Consider the following 17,428-nt stretch of genomic DNA (forward strand, 5'->3'; position numbering starts at 1 on the left):
GTTCAGTGAAATGACCGAGCATCCTGTCCCCTGTTTCTCCCCCCCAATTTTTTCCCATCCCCTGAAGTTGCTGATCTAGTTCCCGGGACACTGACGGCCCTCTTGGACTTGGACTCAATGAGTCATTCTTCCTGTCTGTGCAAGCTATTTGAACACGGGGACATCAAGCACATATTTCTGTTTTTTTTTTTTCACGTGCTGATCAAGACGAGGAATGTCAGTGCTTGGAAATGGAACACTTTCCATTTCGGGCATCCTGTGTGAACATCAAAAGATTGAAGCAGAAAAGAAAGAAAGACTTGCATTTCTATAGCGCCTTTCACGACCTCAGGATGTCCCAAAGCGCTTTACAGCCAATGAAGTACTTTTTGAAGTGTGGTCACTGTTGTAATGTAGGAAACGCGGCAGCCAATTTGCGCACAGCATGCTCCCACAAACAGCACAGCAAGCTCCCACAAACAGCACAGCAAGCTCCCACAAACAGCAATGAGATAATGGCCAGATAATCTGTTTTAGTGATGTTGATTGAGGGATAATTTATTGGCCTCAGACACGGGGAGAACTCTCCTTTGCGCACGGCAAGCTCTCATATTCCGACCGGATAATCTGTTTTTAGTGATGTTGGTTGAGGGATAAACACTGGCCAGGACACCGGGGATAACTCCCCTGCTCTTCTTCACCTGCCACGGGACCTTTTACGTCCACCTGAGAGAGCAGACGGGGCCTCGGTTTAACCCCTCATCCAAAAAGACGGCACCTCCGACAGTGCAGCACTCCCTCAGCACTGCACTGGGAGTGTCAGCCTAGATTTTTGTGCTCAAGTCTCTGGAGTGGGACTTTGAACCCACAACCTTCTGACTCAGAGGCGAGGGTGCTAACATCCGAGCCACAAAGTAAAATTCCTCTTACACACCTAGCTTATCCTTCCCTTAAAACCTACAATTTATCTCGTCCAAAGCACTGTCGCCACCCACCCAGCCCTCCCCCCACCATCATCAGGACATTTGATCGCCTCACCTCTTGAATTAATCCAGAGTTGTTGCTTCCACTGTCACACGGGAACACTGTTCCAGTTGTCGATCTTTTTTTTTCCTGAAGACACGCTCCCAGTCCCTACAGAGAGTTTTAGTCCCTGCCTCAGAAGGACCCCTGTCTGTGTTCCGATGGAATCACATGTCCAGAAGGAGCAGCTTCGACATAAACACCCTCGCATTTGTGCGGACAGGTTTAAAAATATATATATCTTGCAGTGAACAGTTTTAAAATAAATTATTGGACAAAACTAATAACAAAATGAAAGTATATTAATCCCTTAAACTCTAGTTTACAATGCGAGTAGCCCCAAGGGAACGCTAAGGCAATCATATTGCATTACATTGTCAGTAATGTGCTGTTTTTTGAAACCTCTGCTTGTCCTGTGTGGCACATTCACACATATATAAATTGAATATTCTTGTTTTACCTAATATTTCTTTTTATATGTACACTTTCCATAATTTTTTCCCCTCTGACATTGTGGGTTAGTCATTGGTCTTTCACCTCTGAGACCTGGCTTTAAATCCAGTCCAGACAGAAGAGTCTATGGGCAGGATTTTCATTGGGCCGTGGAGGCGGGATTGGAGGCGTGTGGGGAGGTTAAAATCCCGAAATCGGGGGGCACGAACCCAACCCGTCCCCAACCCACCTCCATGCCAGTTTCAAAGGAGGCGGGTACCCGACCTGTGCTGGGAGCCGCCTCCCCGAGGCGGCAAGGGGATTAGTGCCAATTAATTGCCTGTTAACAGGTAGTTAACAGGCAGTTTTTAGCCTAATCCCTATTTTCATTCTTGAAGTGTGGGATTCCCGACGGCTCCAAACCACGCCAAGTTAGCGAGGCGGACCGTCGGGCTGAAGGGCTTGGAGGGTTCGAGATGTCCGGTGTTCAGGTGAGTGATGGGTGCATGAGTGCAGAGGTAAGTGTATTTGGTGTGTTTAAAGAAGTTTTACTTACCTTTACAGCCTTCCTTCCTTCAGGTCTTGGGAGTCCTTCACCTCATCGGCACAGAAAGCAGAATGGCTGCGACCTGTCAAAAATTGCAGCATTCAGCTTTCTGTTCCGGGGAGATCTCTAAATCATCCTGAGAGGAAAGAATTAACTTAGAGTAGATTGTCGGTGTTTGACAGCTTCAAACAGCTGTCAAATGCTGATATTTCATCTGTTGAAAATCTTGACAGATGAAATGTCAATCTGTGACGACACCTGTTGCCGGGTAGCCCTTAATTGGCCTGCTGAGCCCACTGGGCGGGCTCAACAAGATCAATCAAGTGAAAATCGCGTGGGTTGGCTACAACTCAATGGAGGCGGGACTACAACCCTGAAAGTTGTAGTCCCGCCTCCTACCTGCCTCCTCAATGAAAATCCAGCCCTATGACTCTATGGGGAAAAAATTGGGTTGCTTTGCACCTCCCTAAGAGGGCGCTAATGGGGCGCAAAGCAACTAGCGCCCGGGCGCGGCGCCGCCCACGCCTCCCGCAAAATTCAGCGGGAGTTTAGCGTCGGCGCTAACCGGTAGCGCCCCGTGGCGCTGCGCCGCCGGCGATGACAGTGGAGTTGAGGTAGACGATCAGCCATGATCTTATTGAATGGCGGAGCAGGCTCATGGGCTGAATGGCTGACTCCTGCTCCAATTTCTTACGTTCTTATTACTTTGCATCTCACTGTGCTGAACCTGACCTGATTGTGATACTGGGTCCTGAAAGGTTCCATTCACTTAACAACAAAACTAAAGGTCGTTTTAAAAAAAAATGTCAGCAAATTGTACCAACTTTGTTTCATCACATGGACGGACTTTAGGGCAAATATTTTGAAGTTATTTTGGCTCGCACATCGCGGACAGATAAAAATAACTTTTATAGGATATACTGCAAGTTGTGAGGCTTTTTTTTTAAAGTAGCATTTTCCTTGAAACAATAACCATATTCATTGAGCTTTCAAGCTTGTTTTCTGTGGACTCGTTGTTTTGGATCTTTCAGCTACCATTTCAGTAACTAGAAAACGTCGCGTTGAGCTGACCTTTCCAAGCTCGTGCGTCATCGCTGTGAATTCAACATTGCAAGTCAGAAATTCTTGTTTGGAAACGGTGGGCTGGATTTTCACTGGGCCGTGGAGGCGGGATTGGAGGCGTGCGGGAGGTTTAAAATCCCGAAATCGGGGGTCCCGCCCCCAACCCACCTCCATGCCAGTTGTCATGAATCTGATCATGACTCATGAAGTAACACTGGGCGACCAGCTGGTGGCGCCATCCAAGGAGTATAAATACTCGGGCATGGGCCCAGCTTGCTCAGGATGTTTCTGTAACCAGGAACTAGTGATGTAACTAGAAATCTCATGGTTTTGAAACAGTTGATTAAAGCCTTGTTTTATACTCAAACCAAGCTCTCAGTAGTCTTTTTACATCACCAGTTTCAAAGGAGGCGGATACCCGATCCGCACTGGGACCTGCCTCCCCGAGGCGGGAAGGGGATTAGCGCCAATTAACTGCCTGTTAATAGCCTAATCCCTATTTTCATTGGTGAAATGTGGGATTCCCGACGGCCCCAAACCACGCCAAGTTAGCGAGGTGGGCCATCGGGATGAAGGGCTTGGAGGGGTCGAGATGTCTGGTGTTCAGGTGAGTGATGGGTGCACGAGTGCAGAGGTAAGTGTGTTTAAAGTGTTTAAATAAGTTTTACTTGCATTTACTTACCTTTACAGCCTTCCTTCCTTCAGGTCTCTGGAGTCCCTCATCTCACCGGCACAGAAAGCAGAATGGCTGCCTGCTATCAAAATCTGCAGCCTCTGCTTTCTGTTCTGGGGAGATCTCTAAATCATCCTGAGAGGAAGGAATTAACCTGGAATACAGATTTGTCAGTGTTTGACAGCTTCAAACAGCTGTGAAGCGCTGATATTTCATCTGTCAAAAGGTCTTGACAGATGACATTTCAATCTGTGACCTCACCTGTTGCTGGGTGGCCCTTAATTGGCCTGCTGAGCCCGCTGGGCGGGCTCAACAAGGTCAATCAAGTCTAAATCGCATGGATTGGCTAGAACTCGATGGAGGCGGGACTACAACCCCGAAAGTTGTAGTCCCGCCTCCTACCTGCCTCCTCAATGAAAATCCAGCCCGGTGTGTCCAATTGCAGCTATCGAAGATAACAAGGAATTAGCCCCAATCCAGCTAGGTTTGTGACTTTGATCACAAACCACTTTTAATGGTCTTCATGATCATCTTCTCCTGCTCGCTTGATCTTCCTGCACCACATCGCATTGCATCTCCACTGAGAGAGCAACTAAGCAGTCTGCACCCATATCCCTGCTAGTTGTAAACTTTTTATTTCGACTGGCATTAAATTAACAGCATGACATGCAAGTTTATTAAACACACACATTCATGCACATCAAAACAATAGCCTAGTGGTATTTATGGACTCTACTCGATTACAACAGGTAAGGCAATGGGTTAGATTTACACAGACTGGTACTTCCCTGAGTTAAGCAATGCACGTGGCCTTTTCCCTTGCTTCTTGGTCTGGTCTGTAGAGGGAGGGCTTCTTGTTCTTCCGTGTGGTCTCTACTCTAAATTGCTAAGACCCCATGATTGGGTGTTAGATTCATGGCAGTTCTTGATTGGCTTTCCTTTGAACATGTGTCTGTCTGCAGTGGCTGGTGCCATTTCTTGCTTAAGTTAATTGTTTGTTGACACCTTTTAGTGGCTCTTGAGTTTCGATGGTGTCTCTGCGGGGGGTTATCCTGCTATGCAGGGTTCCTTTGTTAAGTTTTGCGCCGTTGCCTGGCCCAGAGTAGATCCATGCACATCAAAACATCTTATATTAATAGTCTCGAGCCCATCACACATACAAAACATATATTTTAATCCTTACACAGTGTTGCCCTGCCGCTGTCTGCTAGGAGTGAGTTAGAGCAGGCTGGGTCATTGATTCCCCCTCTCCCCCCCCTGCCCACCCCAACTTTAGGGCGAAGGTAACAACAGAAAATGCTGGAAAAACTCAGCAGGCCAGGCAACATCCGTGGAGAGAAATTAGAGTCGACGTTTCGGGTCGAAACCCTTTTTCAAAACTGGAAAGGAAATGAAATAGATCGAAGGCAGGGCTGCGATCGGACAAAAGAAGTAAAGAGACATTAAGAGGTATTCAAAACCAGACGAGATGGTGATAGGACAGTGGAGACAAAAGACGGCTCAGATTAGGTGTGAAATGTACTGGCAGGATGAGAGACAGCTGCCATGTGGGAGAGAGAAAAAAAAGGAAAGGGGGGGAAGGGAAAACCCAAAACAAAGGGGTGGGAAAAAAATATAAGTAAAAATGTAATAGGGGCCGAGGTTATGATCTGAAATTGTTGAACTCGATATTGAGTCCGGAAGGCTGCAAAGTGCCTAATCGGAAGATGAGGTGCTGTTCCTTGAGCTTACGTTGAGCTTCCGTGGAACAATGCAAGAGGCCAAGGATGGTGAGGTCCGAGTGGGAATGGAGCAGTGAATTAAAATGACAAGCGACCGGAAGCTCGGGGTCACCCTTACAGACTGAAAGGGCGAAGGTCCTGACCTTTGCTCAGCACCTTCTCACTGTGTCACAGACAAGATGAAGAGTTTCCCATGTGGGATCACGGGCAAAAAGCCCACATCCTTCCACTCGGTTAACAAAATGCATTGGAGCAGCTGTCCTTTTCCGCCATGCTTCTCCCTCCACTTTTACTCCCCGTGCCCATTGCTGTGGTGATGGCACAGGGCACTGGGCCATTGGCCATTCCTGCAGCAGTCCTCCAGGCTGTCCATAGGGTGATATTGTGCCTTTGACGCTGAAACGTTGATTATTGGCGAGCCGATCTCGGCAACGATGACACAGGCTTGAAAAAGTGGCCACATTTCTTTTCAGATAGCTGAGAAATGAGCGAGGCTAGCTTGGAGGCAGTTCTTATTTCATGCGTTGATCTTTGTGTGGTTTGTAGATGTAATAATTTCTACTATTCGTACTTAACTTGCATCACCTAACATTGCCAATTAAATAATTACAGTCGATCCTCTAGAAGTCTTTGATATCAAGTATCAACGTCACCAGAGTTCTTCGAAGGCCTTCATCCCATAGCAACAGGCTTCTAGCCTTTTGTTTTTAATTTTTTCTTAGATACTTGCATTATGTTTCGGTTATAAATTGGAAGATTAACTCGGGCGCTCACCCCATTGAAATAAAACAAAACCATAAATTGATATCAAGTGATTCAAGGAGAAGTTAGAATCCTAGAATCCTAAAAATTTACGGCGCAGAAGGAGGCCCATCGTGTCTGTGCCGGCCGATAGAGTTACCCAGTTGATGGGATGGATGGAAGTTGATGGGAACGAGGTCGTGGGCGCTGATGGTTGCCTGACGAGATGAAATAAGTTTATTTTTTTGCGTGTCACGAATTTATGACTTATTTGAATATGTGTACAGAAAATATCACTTATGGGAAACGGTTTGTGGTTGCACACATTTCTGTAAGTCAAACAAACCGGCATGCAAAATGATGTAGGAAAATTGAAGGGCTTGAGAGCGATAAGAGAAACTCCACCTCAGGTTAATTTTGCCTGAATTTGAATGAGTTACTTTGTGTTCGGGGTACTTAAGGACATAGTGTTATTCAAACGCACTCCTGGCTGACTGCCCACATTCCACCCTATGTAAACTTGAGGTCATCCAAAACTCGGCTACCCGTGTCCTAACTCACACCAAGTCCCGTTCGCCCATCACCCCTGTGCTCGCTGACCTACATTGGCTCCTGGTTAAGCAGCGCCTCGATTTCAAAATTCTCATCCTTGTTTTCAAATCCCTCCATGTCCTCGCCCCTCCCTATCTCTGTAATCTCCTCTAGCCCCACAACCCCCCGAGATATCTGCGCTCCTCTAATTCTGGCCTCTTGAGCATCCCTGATTATAATCGCTCCAGCATTGGTGGCCGTGCCTTCTGTTACCTGGGCCCTAAGCTCTGGAATTCCCTGCCTAAACCTCTCCGCCTCTCTTTCCTCCTTTAAGACGCTCCTTAAAACCTACCTCTTTGACCAAGCTTTTGGTCACCTGCCCTAATTTCTCCTTATGTGGCTCGGTGTCAAATTTTGTTTTATGACGTTCCTGTGAAGCACCTTGGGACGTTTTACTACGTTAAAGGCGCTGTATAAATACAAGTTGACATAAGAAAACTACTCGGCACTTGGTCTAAGTATTAAACAAAGCTTTAATCAACTGTTTTACAACATGGAGATCTAGTTGTGTCCTTCACTAGTTCCTGTAAAAAAATGTTCTGAGCAAGCTGGGCCCATGCCCGAGTATTTATACTCTCCCTGGACAGCGCCACCAGCAGGCCACCCACTATTATTTCATAAGTCATTTCCACATGAATGATAAGATTCATGTAACAAGCTGTTGCTGTTGTTAGTGGATCTGCGTACACACTGCTTGATGTCCTACTGGACCACGCAAAGGAAGTCCCAATGTTCAATCACTCGTCTGCATTGAGTTGGCCGACCTCAGCCAGGGCGGAAAGTGCAACGGGCATTAGTCCAAAGGAACAATCAGCCAGGGCTCCCGCCGCTGGCTGCTCTCCAGTGACTTCTGTTGGATTGTGCGCGTGGGAGGGACGTTGAGTGAGGACTAGTTTTTTGGCTCAGTTCTGATGGATTCCAAATGGTGGCTGAATCAGCTGCCAACACCCAGTGTCCAGGCTTGCACGCGACGGATGGTCAGTGGGGTAAGGCGCTGAGGGCCGCTCGTGCTGCTCGTGGGGCTGTACCCGAGTATGAGTCGGGACTTCAAGACCGGGGAGAAAATTCCAACGGTGCCACATTTTAGAAAAAATATATAGGATGTTAGAACTCGATTTTTCTGAGAGATACTTGGAAGATGGCAAATGTTCATAGCTTTAAAAAAGTGCTAAAATGACAAGGGCCGGAGGTGATAATAAAAGCAAGAAGCTTTGTGTCAGCCGGGGCTCAATGGCTAGCACTCTCGCCTGAGTCAGAAGGTTGTGGGTTCAAGTCCCACTCCAGAGACTTGAGCACAAAATTCTAGGCTGACACTCCCAGTGCAGTGCTGAGGGAGCGCTGCACTGTCGGAGGTACCGTCTTTTGGATGAGACGTTAAACCGAGGCCCCGCCTGCTCTCTCAGGTGGACGTAAAAGATCCCACGGCCACTATTAAGAGCAGGGGATTTATCCCTGGTGTCCTGGGGCCAATATTTATCCCTCAACCAACATCACTAAAACAGATTATCTGGTCATTTATCACATTGCTGTTTGTGGGAGCTTGCTGTGCGCAAACTGGCTGCCACGTTTCCTACATTACAACAGTGACTACACTCCAAAAAAGCTTGCTTGCAGATGTAACTGGCGACCACTTGTCACTTGCATGCTTAAAGTGTAAATGTTTACTGTCCTTTCCTGCCTCCACCCCAGCTCGTCGTCCAAGCTGGCTTGTTTCACGGGAGTGAGATGCTTTGCAAAACGGTTTCCAGCCATGAGGTTAACGTGTGCTCCGAGCCTCTGTGGAATCAGAACTTGGAGTTCGACATCAACGTCAGCGACCTTCCACGCATGACCCGGCTCTGTTTCGCTTTGTACGCCGTGATTGAAAAGGCCAAAAAGGCGCGATCTACCAAGAAGAAATCAAAGAAAGCGGTGAGTTGAACTTGCGTTGCTTCACTCAGATTTCTGCAATAATCAGTAAAATGTTCATTTATATTTACGAGATCTGAGCGGAATTACTCAGATTGGGTGATCCATGACTAAGTTGTGTTCAGGTATGTTTAATTTTGTGACCTACTTGCAGAAGACTTGGTGCTGTACTTGGCAGTAGAGTAAATGGCGTGACAGAGGAATTTTTTTTAAATTCGTTCCTGGGATGTGGGCGTCACTGGCAAGGCCAGCATTTATTGCCCGTCCCTAATTGTCCTCGAAGGTGGTGGTGATCCGCCTTCTTGAACCACTGCAGTCCGTGTGGTGAAGGTGCTCCCACAGTGCTGTTAGGGAGGGAGTTCCAGGATTTTGACCCAGCGACAATGAAGGAACAACGATATATTTCCAAGTCAGGGTGGTGTGTGACTTGGAGGGGAACTTGGAGGTGGTGGTGTTCCCAGGCGCCTGCTGCCCTTGTCCTTCTAGGTGGAAGAGGTTGCGGGTTTGGGAGGTGCTGGGGGAATGAAAGCCAATTGTACCTACTGAGTTTCTATTACTGGATGGATGTTATTATCCCAACAGCCAACAAACATGGCAAATTTGAGCAGGGTCTCCCGAGCACATTGTCACACATCATTTTTAACAGGAACTTAGTTTACCTAAAACATTCCCTTGTGCCTGCAGTGTCCTTTTAAGTGAAGTAATTTCTGCAATCTCAGTCTGGTTTTCTATGAGTTGCATCGTTAGCACAGAACTGCGAGGGAAATATACTTTTGTGTATATTGTAGAATTTCAACAGTTTGCTCGCAAAGTTCTTTGCTCCCCATGCAACGGGATTGTGGAAAAACACAGCATATAACTACGCTCTCAGCACTAAGGAGCTTGTGTAGCAGTGTCAGGGAATTTTGACTTCCAAGCCTATTTCCCCATTATTTTTTAAAATATAAATGAGCCACAATTCTGTGCGAGATTACTTTTGTTAATATCCAATAATTCTACAACGACACTACAATTCCTGAAACATAGGACTTGCTTGCATTGGCCCAGCATTGGGAGATAGAAATGCTTTGAGGCCCATGGGTGAACATACAAACATCAAATTAGGAGCAGGAGTAGGCCACTCGGCCCCTCGAGCCTGCTCCGCCATTCAATAAGATCATGGCTGATCTGATTACTCCACATTCCCGCCTACCCCCGATAACCTCTCACCCCCTTCCTTACCAAGAATCTATCTACCTCTGCCTTAAAAATATTCAAAGACTCTGCTTCCACCGCCCTCTGAGGAAGAGAGTTCCAAAGACTCACAACTCTCTGTGAGAAAAAATGTCTCCTCATCTCTGTCTTAAATGGGCGACCCCTTATTTTAAACAGTGACCCCTAGTTCTAGATTCTCCCACAAGAGGAAACATCCTCTCCACATCCACCCTGTCCAGACCCCTCAGGATCTTATATGTTTCAATCAAGTCAACTCTTACTCTTCTGAACTCCAGCGGATACAAGCCTAGCCTGTCCAACCTTTCCTCATAAGACAACCCGCTCATTCCAGGTATTAGTCTAGTAAACCTTCTCTGAAAGTTAAATGGACTAGACTTTCCCTTTTTAACATCTCACTGAATGGTATTTATAAGGCAATCTCAGCAGGAAAGTGAAGGGACCCATCGCTCCCACCACCAACACCGCATTGGAGCATTCACATCCCGATGTGTTCGGCGAGTCAGGCAGAGGAGCGCAGCGCAACGAGCAGCAGCAGCAGACTCAACAACAAGCTGCAGCACGTCGGCCGGCAGCTCCATTTCGGGTAACTCGCAGTCCGGATGGGAGGAGGGGAGCCGGGCATGGTGGCTAGAGCGGGAGAAGCAGGCAGGAGGCCGGAGCGGCTGAGGGACATCGTGCTCCCACTGCCACGGGAAGCCATTGTATTGACTCTGAACGTGGCGCTGTATGTCTAGCTGACGCGTCCCTACGGGGAACAAGCATTCCATTGTACTTGTTACATATGGCAAATGAATCTGAATCTGAATCTAATGCTCGCACACTTCTGGTCTCTGAGCTCTTGATGCTGTCACCGAGTAAAAATGGGAAACAAGCTGACCATCAGGGAACACCCATTCTCATGATGTTCAGTGCGGTGCCTCTTCACCTGGAGTCACCGGGAGATGCGGAGTGCGCTCCAACCACTCCAATCACTATCTTACGGGAATTATTTAATATTTTCAGTTGTCGGACCCAAGTACTGGCTCCTGCTCTGAGGTTTGGGCGCTTATAACAAAAAAAATTAGGCAGATTTCTTTCAGAAATAACATTTTGGGATCGAGTGTATGAGCAATCTGAGACATGACATGTAAGTAAGAACATAAGAAATAGGAGCAGGAGTCGGCCATACGGCCCTTCGAGCCTGCTCCGCCATTCAATAAGATCATGGCTGATCTTCTACCTCATCTCCACTTTCCCGCCCGATCTCCATATCCCTCGATTCCCCTTGAGTCCAAAAATCTATCGATCTCAGCCTTGAATAAAATCAACGATTCAGCCTCCACAGCCATTGGGGCAGAGAATTCCAAAGATTCCCCACCCTCTGAGTGAAGAAATTCCTCCTCATCTCAGTCTACCCCTTATCCTGAGACTATGCCCCCTAGTTCTAGACACTCCAGCCAGGGGAAACAACCTCTCAGCATCTACCCTGTCAATCCCCCTCAGAATCTTGTATGTTTCAATGAGATCACCTCTCATTCTTCTAAACTCCAGAGAGTATCGGCCCATTCTACTCAATCTCTCCTCACAGGACAACCCTCTCATCCCAGGAATCAATCTAGTGAACCTTCGTTGCACCGCCTCCAAGGCAAGTACATCCTTCCTTAGATAAGGAGACCAAAACTGTGCACAGTACTCCAGGTGTGGTCTCACCAAGACCCCGTACAATTGTAGCAAGACTTCCTTACTCTTATACTCCAAACCCCCTTGCAATGAAGGCCAACATGCCATTTGCCTTCCTTATTGCTTGCTGTACCTGCATGCTAGTATGCTTGGGAGGAACAGGCGACATTGTTGGACCTCTGGTTCCCAAAACACTTTACCACTGGGGGTTTTCCTCGCCTCGTGTCTGGCTCTGTTGTAGACTCATTGACAGAGATTGATTGCTGTGATTAGTCAACAACTGCATTATTGTACCCTCTGACTACCAGGATAGTAGAGGCGAATCGGATGAACCTTGATCTTTTTTCAGCTCACAATTCCTATGTTCCTATAAAATCTCTTGTCTTTTCAACTGAATATTTTGCACAGTAGAAGCCAATATGGAAATTCCTATAGCTTACAAAAATGAATGACATCTTCATCTTGGTTACAGAACCAGATAAAAACATGTTGAGCCAGTAATTCCGGTCCCAACGCGTGAGTACGGATGGTGTACTCACGCGTGGGCCCGTTGGAAGTGCCGGATTTCAGCATGCACAGCGCATGCGCGGGAAACCGGCATTTCCTCCAAGGGGTTCAGAGGTCCAACGCGTGCGCACAGGACTCTGCGCGCACGCGTTGAACTTCCTTCTTTTTGACAGGTTTGCCCGTGTGCAAGGGCCTGAACTTTTTAGACATATAAAAAGGAGACGTAAGGACTTGGGGCTAAAAATTCGGTATCGCCGCGCCAGGTCTTTAGTGCCCGAAATTTTGCGCTCGCCCGGATTCCCGTAGCGCCCGCCTGAAATTCAGTTGCGCCGCCCCAAGACGGAGGCGGGCGCTATTGCAGGGTTTGGCCGCCTCGTTTGGGGCGATGAAAGTCAGTTTCAGGCGTCCAGCTGCCGCTGCGGCACCCGATGCGGTGCGGCAGGCTGGGGTACTGCAGGCCTCCTCCTTCTCTTAAGGAGGAGCTGCCTGCAGCCGTGAGATCGCCGCTGGATTCCCCCGGCAAATGAGCCCGGCACCACGGAGAAGTGCCGGGCTCGCGGGAGTCAGACACCAATGCCGCGGGGGGGTGGTGCAGGAGTCCGGGGAGGGAGGTGCGGCCAGGCGGCCGCCGGGAAAGCGGCCGGCCGCCCCTCCACCTTTATGCGCCAGCCTCTCGGAGCTGCAAGGCACCGTTTTTCAAACGCTGTTTGCGGCCGCTACGGGCGAGGCGGCCGCAACTGAATTTGGCCATCGGCACGGAATAGCATTGGAACCGGGGCGCTGCGCACACCGATGACGTCATCGGTGCCGGCGCAGCGCTACCGGCTAACGCCGATGTTAGGGACCAACTGAATTTCGGGCGCTAAAAAACTTCCGGCGCAAACCACTCTATAGCCAATAAGTGGGCGCAAACGCGACTGAATTTCTAGGCCTTGATTCTTTAAGGTAAGTGGTCTATTATTTAAAATTATACCATTTTTTCCACAGCTTTATTGTTTTTAAGGACTTTACAGTAAGGTAAGTTTATTTTTAGACCCGATTTCTTAAAAAATTATTTTTTTCAAAAATTTGATTAATTGTTTAAAATAGTTTTTAAAGTTATTTATAGTTCATTTAATTAGTGGGATGTTTTTTAAAATTTTATTTAAAGTTTAAGTAGTGTTTTGGGCGCCTGTAGTTTTCATGAGTTTGACAGTTCTTACTATCAAACTCATGAATGAAGTTTCCCCTCCCCTGATTGGCTGCCCAGTGCTCACCTGATCCCAGCTGGCACATCGCACTAACTGCGCCGCTGGATCAGGCAAGCACAGCGCGCCGACAGCTGAACTAGGCCAGTGACAGGAAATCCAAGCAGCCTCAGGCTTCAGCTGTCGGCGCGCCGGGTAAGTGCACATCGGGGGCTTGCACGTGCGGCAAGCCCCCGAACCTAATTTCTGGGCCGTTATTATAAATCTTGAGTCTAGAAATTCCTGTCAACGATGTTATCGCTTGAACACTTGACACACTTGTATCAAAGATTCCCCTCTTCCATATATTAATGGGGACATTAATCTATTTATTTTAAACGGCCGCCATTAAAATGGCAGATACTGCCATATTAAGTGTTCGGATGTTAACGGTAATCGCCGGTATTTTCTATTTAAAGGAGCAGCCCCTTTTGCTGCACTTTCTACTGCAGCGCGAGTACTCTGAGATGGACGCGTTTAAATTTCAACAACAACTGACATTTATACACTGTAAAACATCCCAAGGCGCTTCACAGGAGCGTTATCGGACAAAACTATTGGCACCAAGCCAACGCAGGGGACACTGGGCCAGGTGACCAAACGCTTGGTCCAGGAGGCAGGTTTTAAGGAGGCCAGAGAGGTAGGAACATGGGAGCAGGAGGAGGCCATTGAGCCCCTCGAGCCTGTTCCGCCATTCAATGAGATCATGGCTGATCTGCGACCTAACTCCATCCACCCGCCTTTGGCCCATATCCCTCAATACCTTTGGTTGACAAAAATCCATCAAGCTCTGATTTAAAATTAACAATTGATCTAGCGTCAATTGCCATTTGCGGAAGAGAGTTCCAAACTTCTACCACCCTTTGTGTAGAAGTGTTTCCTAATTTCACTCCTGAAAGGTCTGGCTCTAATTTTTAGACTCTGCCCCCTAGTCCTAGACTCCCCAACCAGCAGAAATAGTTTCTCTCTATTTAACCTATCTTTTCCCCTTAATATCTTGAAAACTTCGATCAAATCACCCCTCAACCTTCTAAATTCCAGGGAATACAACCCTAGTTTGTGTAATCTCTCCTCGTAATTTAACCCTTGAAGTCTGGTATCATTCTGGTAAATCTACACTGCCCTCCCTCCCAAGGCCAGTCTATCCTTTCTTCTTCTTCTTCTCTTCTTAGGCAGTCCCTCGGAACCGAGGATGACTTGCTTCCACACTAAAAATGAGTTCTCAGGTGACTGATGAGTCCAGTGTGGGACCTGCAGTCTCTGTCACAGGTGGGGCAGACAGTGGTTGAAGGGGCGGGTGGGTGGGGTGCTTGGGTTGACGTGCACTCCTTCCGCTGTTTGCGCTTGGCTTCCGCTTGCTCCCGACGAAGAGACTCGAGGTGTTCGGCGCCTTCCCGGATGCTTCTCCTCCACTTTGTGCAGTGTTGGGCCAGGGATTCCCAGGTGTCAGTGGGGATGTTACACTTTTTCAAGGAGGCTTAGAGGGTGTCCTTAAAGCGTTTCCACTGCCCACCTGGGGCTCTCTTGCCGTGTCGGAGCTCCGAGTAGAGCGCTTGTTTTGGGAGTCTCGTAACGGGCATGCGGACGATGTGGCCCGTCCATCGGAGCTGGTCGAGCGTGGTCAAAGCTTCGATGCTGGGGATGCTGGCCTGAGCGAGAACACTGACGTTGGTGCGCCTATCCTGCCAATGGATTTGCAGGATCTTGTGGAGGCAGCGTTGGTGGTACCTCTCCAGTGCTTTGAGGTGCCTGCTGTACATGGTCCGTGTCTCTGAGGCATACAGGAGGGCGGGTATCACTGCTGCTCTGTAGACCATGAGCTTGGTGCCGGGTTTGAGGTCCTGGCCTTCAAACACTCTCTTCCTCAGGCGACCGAAGGCTGCACTGGCACACTGAAGGCGGTGTTGGACTTTGTCATCCTTCCTAAGGTGGAGATGATTAGGGAGGGAAATCCAAAGCTTAGAGCCTAGACAGCTGAAGGTGAAGTCGAGACCTGGAATTGAAACCGCTGGGTTGAGATTTTAACCATTTTCCCCCAGAGCTCCATAAATTTATATGTTTAATTTGTCTTGGAAGAGGACTTGAGCAAAGTCTGTGTGTGAGCTTACTTGATAATTTGTTCTGGGCATTGCTGAAGGTCTGGAGTAACAGGCGGCAGTGGGTTGTCGCTCTGTTTTATACCCCGCCCGATTTTTTTTTTTCCCGTTGAACTCAATCAGGCGGCCGATCTGTTTCCCCACCCAAGTTAAAATTCCCCCGAGTCTCTCCTCAATAAAATGCTCCAACAAGCGACAGAGATCATGTTATTTTGACCACTATCTGAACATAACCTCAGGAGGTTTTGAAGACGCCAGCACTGCACAGTCACTGGGTCAGCGGTTGGTCATGTATCAGATATTGTCGCGGGGACAGATGGTAGAAACCCAATTCTGAGAAAAGTGGCAACTGTCAAAAATGGGTTCACGGTTAGTTTTTTTTTAAACTTCAGATTTGGTGCAAAGATACAAGTCCTAGTGTTGACAAACGTAACATTGTAAAGGACTGTGCAGATAAATAAATGAGCACTTTGCTAAAAGAAAGAAAGAAAGATTTGCATTTCTATAGCGCCTTTCACGACCACTGGACGTTTCAAAGCGCTTTACAGCCAATGAAGTACTTTTTGAAGTGGAGTCACTGTTGTAATGTGGGAAACGTGGCAGCCAATTTGCGCACAGCAAGCTCCCACAAACAGCATTGTGATAATGACCAGATAATCTGTTTTTAGTGATGTTGATTGATTGAGGGATAAATATTGGCCAGGACACCGGGGATAACTCCCCTGCACTTCTTCGGAATAGTGCCATGGGATCTTTTACGTCCACCTGAGAGAGCAAATAGGGCCTCGGTTTAATGTCTCACCCAAAAGACGGCACCTCCGACAGTGTTGCACTCCCTCGACGCTGCACTGGGGTGTCAGCATGGATTATGTGCTCAAGTCTCTGGAGTGGGACTTGAACCCACAACCTTCTGACTCGGAGGTGAGAGTGCTACCCACTGAGCCACGGCTGAACAAAAACAGAGTTGTTCTGTGTCTTCCTGTGGAGAGGTGTGTGACGCCACATTCAAATCCAGCTGTGCTTTGTGAGTCAGAGCTTATGAACATCAGTTAGCAATGAATCAGATACATATCTAAATATGTATTTCAGATGACTGAAGCCCTGCGCGGTAGATGTGAGATGTACTTTTGCCTGGGATAGCACAATATTGTGGAACATTCTCATAACAACTTATTTGGTTCTGTGTTCAAAGCTGAGAGAGGATTGGAGGTTGGGTGCTTTAAGTCTTATTGAGACTAGTATCTGGATTCAGAGTTGGGAGTAGGAGGCATTCCATTCTTCTCATGTTCTGGGAATGAATATCTACATAATGTTTGCCTTGGACACGTCTTGAACCTCCCACAAATTGGCATTATTCCCCCTTGAGGTGGAAGGTTTCGCTGTTGCGTATTAAGCAGGAACCTAAATGTTATAACTCTGTGACTAAGGCTGTGTTGCTTTGCTGTCTTTTATGAAGCTTTATTGCCTTATTTAATTGTTAGTTAAAATAATAAGACCTCAACCAGTGTTGGGGGTTGTTTTGATATCTGGGCTATAGATGAGGCTTAATATACAACTTTGAAAACCAGTATCAAATCATGATGCCATTTACCAGCAGGACCCAACTCTTGCAAATTAGCCAGCTGTTGGCTTGTTGTTGTCGAAGGGTTGGGCCTCAGCAAACCTCCATGTAAAACACCGTGTTAATAATGGAGTCCGGGGTGACATAAAACGTCCTCATTTCATCGAATAGTACAGCACAGGAGAAGGCCATTCGGCCCATCGAGTCTGCACCGGCTCTTTCGAAGAGCAATCCAGTCAGTCCCACTCCGGCTCTTTCCCCATATTCCTGCAATTTTTTCTCCTTCAAGTATTTATCCAATTCCCTTTTGAAGGTTACTATTGACTCTGTATCCAGCACCCTATCGGGCAGCGCATTCCAAATCCCAACCACTCGTGTAACATTTTTTCCCTCCTGTCGCCTCTGGTGCTTTTGCCAATCACCTTAAATCTGTGCCCTCTGGTTATCGACCCTTCAGCCATTGGAAACAGTTTCTCTTTATTTCCTC

The 17,428-nt window shown here is 47.6% G+C and overlaps 1 protein-coding gene across 1 annotated transcript in view; it reads left to right on the plus strand.

Moving 5' to 3' along the window:
• pik3cd (phosphatidylinositol-4,5-bisphosphate 3-kinase, catalytic subunit delta) overlaps positions 1-17,428 on the plus strand; it is a 260,207-nt gene that overhangs the window by 190,204 nt on the left and 52,575 nt on the right. Inside the window, exon 11 of the mRNA XM_085967370.1 lies at positions 8,459-8,680. Coding sequence (XP_085823496.1) covers positions 8,459-8,680 — 222 coding nt within the window. The remainder of the gene's footprint in view (positions 1-8,458; positions 8,681-17,428) is intronic.

This window comes from Somniosus microcephalus, chromosome 25, assembly GCF_052327205.1.
Source record: "Somniosus microcephalus isolate GS21.2 chromosome 25, FLI_Smic_1.0, whole genome shotgun sequence".
NCBI classification, from domain to species: Eukaryota; Metazoa; Chordata; class Chondrichthyes; order Squaliformes; family Somniosidae; genus Somniosus; species Somniosus microcephalus.